This window comes from Merops nubicus, unplaced genomic scaffold, assembly GCF_000691845.1.
Source record: "Merops nubicus isolate BGI_N331 unplaced genomic scaffold, ASM69184v1 scaffold15122, whole genome shotgun sequence".
Lineage (NCBI taxonomy): Eukaryota > Metazoa > Chordata > Aves > Coraciiformes > Meropidae > Merops > Merops nubicus.
The window spans coordinates 50506-62596 of record NW_008594383.1 but is presented as its reverse complement, the minus strand read 5'-3'; the positions used below and the strand labels follow the sequence as shown (position 1 = coordinate 62596).

The 12091-nt window shown below is 37.9% G+C and overlaps 1 protein-coding gene across 1 annotated transcript in view; it reads left to right on the top strand.

Moving 5' to 3' along the window:
- Positions 1-1999: 1999 nt before the first annotated feature.
- LOC103768611 (RNA binding protein fox-1 homolog 1) overlaps positions 2000-12091 on the top strand; it is a gene marked incomplete at its 3' end in the record, with an annotated part of 56447 nt that continues 46355 nt past the window's right edge. Inside the window, exon 1 of the mRNA XM_008935763.1 lies at positions 2000-2209. Coding sequence (XP_008934011.1) covers positions 2000-2209 — 210 coding nt within the window. The remainder of the gene's footprint in view (positions 2210-12091) is intronic.

Here is a 12091-nt window from a genome sequence, read left to right as displayed (position 1 = left end):
TGCCATGTTTAGCATCTGACAGGAAGGAGCAGCATAAGGACCAGCAGTAACCAGCTACTGTGTTTCAGAGCCAGCACAGTGAAAATGCTTATGTAGGCAGAAGTTCGATTTGCTGTTTTCATTCAACGCTTGTTGAAGTCCTTCCTGAAACAGTTGATTAAAATATTTAAGATTGCCTGCCTCCCACGTGAGTTTTAAAAACATCTCTGGTGTCATCTATTTTTTTACTTCATCTGGATTTTTCTTTAATAGTGAAAACGCTAGATAGAATAAATAAGGGACCTTGCCATTTTAATATAAGAGGGTATCTATATACATTTACAAGAGTTTTTAACCTCCACTGAAATTTAAACTGAGCAAGTTTCAGTGCAGTATTAACCTTGGAATGATTGTAGATACATGCAAATGCAAATTACTGACTCAACCCTGTGAAGTAGGTAAATGTCACTGTTTTCATTTTAAAGATGGTTGAATGAAGCAGTGTAAACTACTTGCTCAAGGCCATACACTAAATTAGTAGCAAAGATGAGATTAAAATTAGGGAGGGTTTGATTGCTGATAATAAAGTTTTAATCTTTCAGGACACAATACCTTTTAGAAAGGAAAATTTAATTTCCCTTTCTAAGCCTGCCATGTAAGCTTATTCCTGTGCTGTGATTCTGCAAATTCTTAAATGCTCTTGAGTTTAGGAGCAGCTCAGGTCAGAGAAGTGAAGTCTGAATTAGTTGAAATTGGCTGGAAGTGTCCTTAAGCGTGGAGTGCAAAATAATGGTTTTTATTCATCCAGCCTATTTTTTGTGATTAGGAAATCAAGGACTGATGAGTATAAATAAACAAAATCCCACAACAATCCTGGTCAGGTACTTGTACGTGCTTTGGCGTGAGAATGGCAGTGTATTTTAAAAACCAATGTTGCTCAAATACTCATTTTTACATTATTTGATCTTTAGAGGGATAATTTTGTCTTATAAATCAGCTCATCTGAGTTGGGACAGTCCCTGCATTAATAATGCTGTATCATCTGCAGCATCATGTGTGGGACACATATAGGCTTTGAAAGACTGTTCTATACATTTCCTACTCTAGAATTATTACCATTTGGCATGAGCAAAGCATTTAGTCAGAAGTCTTTAATTGATAAATTAATGTGCTTGACTGTCCTTTATTATATCAAACATAAAGATGGATCCATATATAAAGAGATGAGGGCATTTGTTTTTAATTGTATAGGTTTATTGTAATAAGGAAATTAAATACTATTGTCTTGAAATTCAAAGCCTTTAAAATTCTTAAATCTTTTTCTTTTGACAGCCTACAACACAGACTTTTACGTTAACTTAAAATGTTGGACTGATGTGTTTTTAGCTTCAAAAGTTAAATATTTGGCTCAGACCTCACTATTTTTTTGCCTTTGTGGCATGCAGTTGATCAATATAGTGTGCCTCAAAGTATTTCTGAGTATCTCATACAGCATTATTTCATATCAACGTTTTCAGTATACAGTTATGTTAACAGTATGCACCCAAATCCTGCTCTGTACGTAGGTTGGAAACATTGTGTTCCACAGATGGTAAGTCAGAACAGGTCACGTACCATGGGCTAAACTCACTGAGTTCTGTACTGGCAGTTGTGTCCAGTAGCCTTTGGAATAAACTGAGTTTTGTCCTTCTTCATTGTCTGAGTTGAGACATTCATTCAGGTAGATTTCAGTGACTTTTCCCAGTTCAAGAATAGTCTACAGTTATCCAGGGAACAGCAAATTTGTCTAATTATAATAAGATTCAATAGAGATAGTAAAATGGGTAACAATTTTTCTCCTCCAGAAACAACAACTGTGCCTTTTCAGGCCAGCAATCTTTGCAGAATCTTATCATCACATTGTGTTATGTGTGCTGGGTCATTGCTTATTTTATCTCACAGCATATTTCTTCTTCCTTTTTTTTTTTTTTTTGTTTGATTTTTGCAGGGTAATCAGGAAGCTACAGCACCTCCTGACACAATGGCACAGCCTTATGCTTCAGCCCAGTTTGCTCCACCTCAGAATGGTATCCCTGCAGAATACACAGCCCCACATCCTCATCCAGCTCCAGACTACACAGGCCAAACCACTGTTCCAGAGCACACGTTAAACATGTACCCTCCTGCTCAGACACACTCCGAACAGAGTGCAGCTGACACAAATGCACAAACTGTCTCCGGCACAGCCACAGTAAGTCAAGGTTACAGCTATTACTAAAGCAGTGTGCTTCAAACTACGTCTGTATTTATTGATAACATTTATTCTTACGTTAGAATTGGTAGTTCTGGGATATGTTTGTGTTAGGATTACTGAGTGTTTCAAGGTCCAAAGTCTGTCAAAGTCTATCGTTGAAGTTGGGGAATATATTTTGCTGTTTTTGGAGCCTCTTGGTAAGTGTTGGAGAGCTGTAGAATCTGTACTTCTCTTTGCTGTGGTATTAGACAGACAAAATGATTAATTGCAAGGCTGTGAATCATATAATAAACTTTGACTAAGTCCAGTGTGGAAAAATATTGCAAGAGAGAGTTTGTAAGCATTCATTTGGGAAAAAACAAAACCAAACAAAAACAAAAACAAAAAAAAACCACCAACCCCCACACCCAGCAACCCACAGATAAACCTCAACAAAACCCAAACCAGACTAAGTTCTTTATTTTCAATGACCTCTGTATTTTTGACACTTATAAGTAGTCTGTAGTGGAAGTGTTCATTGAATGTTATTGTATTAAAATTACTGGCAGGACTGTGTGAATGGGTTTTGTGAAGAGCATGTCTGTAATATGGTATTTTCTAGAGAGGCTTTGTGTGCAGCCATTACCCAAGTTGTGTGTGGTTCTATGCTCAACAGAGCAGAAATTATACACTTTCCTTCTGTTAGACTTATATATATATATGTATGTATGAAGTTCTGAAGCATCATGAGCTATACCAGAGAGCCCTTGGATGGCCCTACATTGTAATTTAAGTCACAGATTTCACACGTTGATAGTTTAGTGTTTCTGGCTTAATTCTAGCTGGGCACCCACTATGTCCTGTGTCAGCAGCTAGCAGATTTGTGAGCCGTCAGCCACCTCTGGTACACGTGCAGGATCTAGCACAGAACAGACAGCATGCTGCAACTTGAGCATGTGCTCAAAACATCTCCACTTAGCTGTCCTCACCCTTGCTGCAGCCATGCTTCATACCTCATGTTACCTCCCCTGGCACAGATCCAACCTCAAAAGTTTGGTGCATTAGGGCAAGAGGAAAGGGAAAGCATGTTCCCTTTAAATGAGTTCTTCTGAAGTTTTATGTTTATTGATGTGCAATAATTTCTTTATATGGGTATGAACAAGAAAGAAAAGCAGTAGCAATAGCAAAACCACCAACGAATATCCCTTGTTATTATCATGGAGATGTTTTTGTGAAGGACACAATTAACCGGGACAATTAGTTACATAATTTTGAAGTTTATGCAGTACAGTGTTTGAGTTCTTCCAGTTTTGACTTGGTAAAATTTTTTTGGCTCTGATTGGCCCTTTGCTTTCGTAGTGTGAAAAAGCTTAAGTTAAAGAGTGCCCTATTTGCTTACATCTCAGTATTCTTTGCAGCTCTATGTTGTCCCCTCCAATTCATCTCTTTGCTAAGTTAACTTCCTAGTTCTTTACAGCTTTTGAAATTTTCTCCCATAATAAGTGTTGATTATTGTCAAAGGCTTGTCATGTGCCTCTTTTGTTGGTTTAGAGCAGGATCCGTAAGCTGAGCAGATACTCCAGGAAACACCTGATATTGACTACAAAGATAGCCCTTACCATTGTCCCTGTCTCTTTTTTTTGACATTCTACTATTTGGGTTACTCTTTTGACCACTGCTGCACACTGAACAGGCCACTGTGATGCCCAGCTCACCCTTTCTGTGTTTTGAAACTGTTGGTCTCTTTGCCGTGCAGTGTGGAAGCAGGAGAACTGTCAGCACTGAAATCAGTGGTGAAGCACCTGTCAATGTGGGTGCCACGGGTGCTCATCCCTCATCAGTTATTGCTTTCACTTTATTGTTTTCTCACCCCTTTTTGATTTTTCAGTTTGAAGAAGTGTTAGTCTCTTTATCAGAGACTCATTTTCCCAACATTTTCCATGAGAAAGGCTGATGAAGGCATTGTCTGCAATGCCCTTATCTTCAAGTGCTCTATTCAATCCCAGCTCCAGCAAATCCAGTGATTCCTTTGAAGGTTTTCTGCTTCTGATATACTAACAGGCTTTATTGTTATTTGGGTTTGTATCTTCTGCTATATGCTCTTCTTACTTCCTATTTGCCTTCCTAATATCCAGCTTATATTATGCCTGTCATACACTTTCTCCCTCCTGGTTCCACTTGGAGTGAATTTCCATTCTCTGAAGGATAACACTTCAGTTCCAGTGACCTTTTGTATTTGGGGAATACAGTGCAGTTATTTGCTCTTCTTGTTATGGATCCTTCCCGTTTCCTTTGTTACAGAGGAATGTGCATAACTTTTTGAAGTAGCTCCCATGCTGTTTATAAAGAATTAGATTTCCTTACTTTTGACTTTAGGGTTTTTTTGAGAAAGTTTTGTTTTGTTTTTGAAGAAGATATTTTTTTCTCAATTGCAATGTTATATTGAAAGTTGTGGTTACTTCTCTCCCTGGAGAACAATGCATTGAAAAATACAAGTTTACAAGTACAAGAACTCTGTGGATCTACATTGTTCAAAGTAGCCTTGACATTTAACATATTACTCACCAGTTAGTTTTATAAATTTATAGTCAAATATTGTTTGCACATTTAATTCTAGATACCTAGATTTAAAATCTGTTATGCTGTGTCTTGTTAGCATTGCACCCAACACACAGTAGAAAAATTCTAAATAGGTACAGGTGGATAGATTCCAGGCAGCTTTGACATGGACTTTGTAGTATTTTGAGGGTCCAGCTATGCCTTTATAGGTTTAATACTATACGTTTTTGTTATGAGATGTTTTGTTGAGAAACAATTCTGTTTTTTTCCAGTTCCTGCTACCTTTCTGAATAGTGGGTTTCCAGTCTTCAAGAATTTTAAGTTAAATTGATGTGGGGGGCATAGTGGTCTTTGTTTCATAAGTTCCAGTATTTTTGCATAGTTTCCATTCAGTAAGCTATATTACATGCTTTTAAAAGAAGAATAATCAATTGGTCAATCATTCACAAAAGACCATTGTTGTGATTAATGTAGATTAGGAAAGCTTTTGGAGGCAAGAGCAATTTTAAAATTTTATTTGTGTTTTTCTGCATATGAAGCTTGATATGCCACTAAAAATGGATCTTAAAATTTTGAAATGTGAAGCCAATAAACTGCAGAGCAGTGAACTACCAGAAGTGACTTAACCTCCTTCATGAAGGACTGAATCCATGTCCACACGTACCCTGGCTTTCTCTGTGTGTCCCAGTGTCTTTTTGTCTGAAATAATCATACACTGAACTTAGAGCTCACATTTGGTCTAATCCAATTTAAACCTCATTAAAGATATCAATAATAAAAATTAAAATTAGAAGATTCCATGTAACTTCTCTTGAATCTTTTACTTCATTCAACAGAGCGTGGTCCTGGCCCAGCTGGAACCACTGTCTGTGTCCTCGTTTCCTGCAAGCTGAACAAAATTCCATCATCAGTTTTATTACAGATCCACAGTTTTGTGCACACTAGAGTGCTATTAATGTAGAAAGTCTATAGACTTGATTTCCTTACGAGTAGAATCTATAGGCTCCAATAAAGGTTTTCTGTGTTGTCTTTGGCCTTTCAGAGCCTTTCAGTATGGGCGTAAAGTATTACCAACCCAAAATGACAGTGCTTGAAACCAACTTTGAGCTGGTGCAGGAAATGAATGAATACAGCCTTACAGAATATCTGGTATTTTCTATACACTATGAAAGCAGACAAATCTGCTCAGAAGAGAATGTATGCTTTTCTTTGATTAAAACTGAAATATTTTGTTGAGAATGTAATGGGAAGAGATCCTTTTTTTCTTCTTGGATTTTTCTAACAAAACAGTGCACGGATTCTTTCATAGTTTGAGCTTCTCCAGGGAGCACACATAATATCTGAATATAATGCTCAGAGTATCTGTTGTCATTTTTAGCACTGACTTTTTGTGGACTTCCAACTGGCTTGGGCATCTACCATGTCAAAAAACATGCTGCTTTCCTTACACTTCTAAGTTTAATTCCAAGGTTCTTTTCAGTTAAGAAAGAACATTGTCTGCCTTGCTTTTGCTTGAACTGAATAACAAGCACTTTGAAAATTGCAATTAAGGAGTATGGAATGTTCAGATATTGTTAAGATTTTACTTTTCTGCGTGTTAACTAATGAAAATGCAATTTAATGGACAATATTTTGAAAGTGAAGATGTGGGATTAGAAATGGTCTTGTACTCCCAATATATGTATTTCCTAGTGACATTTCAAAATGTATTATTTTTATAAAATAGTATAAAATGGTATTCTATTAGGGTAAGTATTGGACATAAGTGCTTATATTTCATGTGTAGGGATTGCTAACTGTATTTTGATGCTATGAAACAGGACGAAATATACAGGATGAAAGGGGGGTAAATTTTTAAAGACAGGATGATTTAGGTGAAATAATATAAAATCATCTGTAGGTAATAAAATACTGTCAAAAGTTACTCTGACTCTTCTCTGAATAATATGGTTTTCATCTTTTTGGATCAATATGTTGGTTTAACTTTAATCAAGGAAGTAGTCCATCTGAGTATATGCATAATCAATACTCATCCAGAGCTGGGTTATTTAAGTGCTGGTAGACTTGGAGTTGCATTGCATCAAATGTGCTTTTAGTCATTAACAAAAGTAGAGAATTGCTGCTTTGAAGAAGGATGGATCAATGATAAGTGTGTTATAAAGTTATAGTAAAAGTTACATCTGATAATTTTGCAGAGTGTTTTTGAATATTATGTTAAATAGTTACATATTTTTAATTGAGAGAATTTTATGAAATATGAGAACACCTTTTACCTGTGTACACATATATGCAAACATATTGTAGATTTATAGAGTTCCAGGAGTAAGTAAAGCTTGTTCAGTTTTTGCCTGTGTATTTTCCTGCACAACTTCTGTTGATGTCAGTGGGAGATGAGTGTGTAAATACAGAGGGCATGAACTGGGCATGAGTAAGAAAGCAGATAATAGTAAAGAAACTATTGCTTCTCTAGTTGTCCCTAGTCTAAACATACTATACTAATAATGGCAGTAAAACATGGTATGGTAAAAACTGAGTTTGTAATAATGCTCTGTGTGGTGTGTGTGTATATGAAATATTCTGCTCTGTACTTAATTCTGCTTCTGCATTAGAGAGAGCTTGAGGTTGTTCCACAGTCTTTCTCCGCTGGACTGCGGCTTCATGGGATTTCACTGGCTGAAAAGCCTTGATGTGTCCTGTGCTTGGACAGGAGTCCTTGAGGGAAAATGCAGCTGAGTTGGAGGAGTGTTAGGGATTCAGTGCATGGTGCTCTTCTGTCTAAGGTGGTTCTGAATCCCAGCATGGCATTAGGGGATGCAGTGCTGCTCAAGCCCTGCAGAAGACACGTAGTGCAGAAGTGGCGTTGTCTGATCATTGAAGATGATGAGGTATTTTTTGTGTAACTTCAGTGTTAAAACTTAATTTCATGTCAGGTTGCAGAGGCCATCTCTTCATCTAAGGATTTGGGAAGGCTTAGTGATACTCTAGACTGAAATATTATTTACCATGTTGAAGTTGGTTGTTTTGGAATAGAGAATGATACATAACCCTTGTTGATTTATTTATTTAGGTGCAGATTTCTCTGTTGCACTTTCTAATTTGGGTGAGAAAACTGACAGCAAGCATTTGTAGCTAAGTGCTTTAGTGCATTGTCGGAGCCTGCAGGTAGGTTGATTGTTACTGCAGCTCTCTACAGCATATCTCTGGTTTTTATTAGTGCTCTTTCCTGCTTTGTTCTTTATTTAAGTAGGTTTAAGTGATTACCCTCCTCCCACTCCCACCCTGCCCCTTACTTTCTTTTCTCCCTAATGCTTTGCTCCTACTGTTTTATTCCCAGTCTTTCTGTCTCCTGGAGGTGTGGGATACAATAGCTAATTCAAGAAATTCTATTTCATATTAAACAGTGGGCTATATTCTGCTTGATTTACAGGTGTCCATCAGTGCAACAGTCTTTGAAGTAGAGATGTTTAAAATGTAGTTCTCTGTAATTCGCAATCATCGTGTAACTGTGATTGTGCCTGTTAGCCGTGAGGTAAACTTCCTTGAAGTCCAACATACCAAATATATACATAGTGAGCAGGACACTTGTCAGTGCTGCTGAGCTCAGCTGGTGTTATGCTTTTTGTCTGAATATTCTGCTTTTGTCTAGTAGGTTTCAATAGTGCACCTGCAACATGGGTCCTGGAACTCTCTCTGTTGGCATGGGAAGCAAGAGTGGCTAGCTTGTCTGTGTGTGTAGGTCTGTCTGGGAAGCATGCAGAGCAGAATGTCAGTGCAGGAACCACATCAACCATTTCTCTGTATCCTGGCACTAAGGACTCTGCTCTCCCTGCAGAGGACCTGGAAACTTTTCACCAGGAAGTGACTGCCTTGCAAATCGGATTTCCCCATGAACATTTTTTATTCTCCACTGCTATCAATGACCCAGTTTTTATTCTATTTCAATTCCATTTTCTTTTTCTATAGATGTTTGCCACCAGGATGGTAGTTGATAATCCTTTGACAATTGTTACAGCAGTGTTTATTCATCTAAATCATACCCTGCTGGTGTAGGCTATTGTATCAGCATGGCATGCTATTTCATTTGTACTACCTATTATATTTGGTCCCAACTGCTACTTGAAAAAATTTTTCAAGGAGCTTTTTTCAGGACCCTGAGTGCTTTAGAGCTGCAGAAGCAAGCAACCTGGTCCAGCTCCTGCTCTATGGTGAAGAGATCAAACCTGACATTCCAAATAGATAACATAATGCTGTGATAGTTTGGTGAGGCACGGTAATGACTTGTGTTCGTAGGCATTATTACTTATAAGAGGCATCCTTGCTGAGAGCCCGGTGTGTAAACTTTGTAACTATGCCCCATGTGTATTTCTTTGCTCATGCTAAGGAATAATAAGAACATATTGCTCACTTTAGCAGCTGTATGTGTCACTGTATGCTCTAAAATAGATTCATCCCAAGCAGACACACAACCTTTACCAAAATGCTTTCTATGGTGCTGTTCATAAACTGCTCATTTATATACTTAGTTGTTTTGCTTGGTAAGAAGATAACCACCTTTTTTTCCTCCTGCATTGCTGAGTTAACTCAGGGCTTGCTTCCAGAAAGTGCTTGTCATTCTGGAGTGGGTATGTGGTGTGAGGAGAGCAGTGGTTACAGAGCCAGCTGACTGTGCCACTGCACTCTGTCAGCAGGACCTGCTGCCTTCAGAAACCTCAGGAACTGAGCCGTGTCATTCAGGGATCACCTCAGCTGCCTTTGCCCTTTCATTCTCATAGCAAGAAAGGATTGCAAGTGTGATATTGAAACAGGAGACATAAAGAATGATTATTCTGTTTGGTTTGGTTGTTAGCGGTTTTGTTTTGTTTTGTTTCGTTTTTTTTTTTTAGATACTGTGATTTTAACTTTCTCTCATGATTAGGTGCATGAAACTGAAGAAGTAATAAGGCTGAAGGACCTTCCCCAAAACAAACAAACAAAAACCCACCCAAGAATAAAGAGAGCAATTGCATTCTGTCATCTCTAGCCACTTTGCTCCAATAAATTAGCTGAGCACCACTGAATACCCATCTGAATGTTCCTTGTGGGGCAGACTACCAGTTCTTAGATGACTTGAGCAGGTAATTCCAGCCAGCTCTGAGGCAGATTTAAAGCACAGAACGTTGCAGAGATGTTTGCAATTGCATTGTCGACCAGAGCTATTCCAGTTATGTTCCTCCAACTTGAAAAGTTTCTTCTATCAAGCGTTTCAGCTTAATTTCTGATCTGCAAAGTTTAATTAACCAGTTAAAAAATTTAAGATTTTCTTCCAGCTTGGCCCCAAAGGAGTTAACAGTATTGGTTTTTTGAATTTTCTTGTACTTTGTATTGTCTCTTGGGCTCCATACTTCTCCATACCAACTCTTTTACATGCTACTTTATTGACTTTTTCTTCTCTGTGCAGTCTAAGTAGCTGTGGCATCCAAATGCTTTGGCTGTGCTTTGAGTTCTGATGTATTGAGAAAATCATTTGTTGCACATTTTGCTGAATAAACTGAGCATAAATTTCAAAGGGAATCTTGGGATGATGAAATAGCTAATTACAACTTTGTATTTGACCTTCTGCATCTCTGCTGCACATTATAACATGGTAATTAAAATTGATCCTTACAGGAGGGATTTTTTTTTTGTGAAAATTAGCTTTCATTTTCACTAAATACAGGAGTGGCTGTTCTAGGTTGGGTAAGACTAATGATGTTTTCCCTTCTCTTGTAATTGGCATGCAAATGATAGTTAATGGTTTGCAACTTTATCAGGAGTTGTCGATTTTTCCTGCACTAACTCTTTGTAGTTGCAATATAAACTCCTGTGTTGCCTGGAGGACTTTGTGCAGTGATATGAGGAGAGTATGATTGTAACTCCTCGGTTATCCAGCAACATCCTTAGGTCCTTGTTTGTGAGAAAGTGAGTCTCTATTAGATAGGTCAGAATGGTCACTTAGCCCAGGTAGATGGAAAACAACCAAGGTTTGTAGTTAAAAGCTATGAAGATCATTCAGATAGGCTTCCTCTCTTCTTAAATCATAGGGCTGCATTCACATTCACCTGACAGCCTTTGCTCAGGGTTACACAAGAGCTAAGCTTACTCTCCTGTGTGACTACACATAGGTCCCAGCTAAGGATTGCTTAGTGGCTCATTATCCCCCAACCCATACTGAAATATTGAAAATGTATTTTTTTCAAATCCTGTTTATACTCTCATGTTTCCTTTCGTTTTCCACACACTTATTTCTTTGGCTGTCCCCACCACACACACCCACACCAACCTACCCACAGAATTACTTTAATTAAACGTTACTCAAGTGTGGGTTTGCTTCCACTTCCCCCAGCTTAATCTGTTCACTTCCTAGGGTCAGTCAGTAGGGAAGAGTGACTTGATTCCAACGTTTAACTTTGCTATCTGTCGCTATTAGAAAGACAGCAGTGAGACATGTAGATCTGTCTTGGCTTAACCTGCAAGCAGGTGAATCCATCTGGAGGTTTGAAGCTGCTGTATGGTCCACCAGTGATGTGACAGGGGGAAATACAGAGCACAGGCAGAAGGCAGCAGAGGACAATTTTCTTATTAACTAGATATACATTCAGGAGATGGTTCAAAGTTCTTCCTTTCTGACTTGACCAGAAAAGGAATTAAACTGAGCTAATAGTTTAGCACTCACATTATGCTGGACTTGGTCTTTCTGTGAATAGACAGAAAGATTTGGCTGCCCATTTTAAATTGTATAGATCTAGACATTAAATGGCCACTAATTTATTGATTGTAGAAACAGCTAGAAATGCCAGATGAAGGACAAGTAAGAGTAACCTGGTTTTGTTCTCTCTTCAATTAATCCTACATAGATCTGGCAATTTCTTCTTTCAAAAGTGTGACATGGAAATAGTAATCTACATGTCAAGATCTTTGCAGCAGTTTGGGGAAGACCAGAATAGTGGGGTTTTTATGCCCTGGTTCTACTGGAGGATAATGCAGCTAGGAATTCCATTCAGGCCATGAGGCGATGGGAGATGGACTTTGGTTATGGCAGCATCCATACCTTTGTCCTCTAAACTGCAGGGAACTTATGCTTAAAACTGTTAATGGGAACTAAGATAACTGCCTTAGAGCATCTGATCTGAATATATCATTTTTTGTTTCTAATATGAATATCACTGTTTAAAGAAATGATTTTTATTATTCTTTTTACCATGCTTTAACTGCTACTAAAACCAAAATGCTTTAAAATATATTTTTAACATCAATAAATTAGAATAATAATACATGCACTGATCAATAGCCTTATTTTTAAAATTCAAGTACTTTGAAAATGAA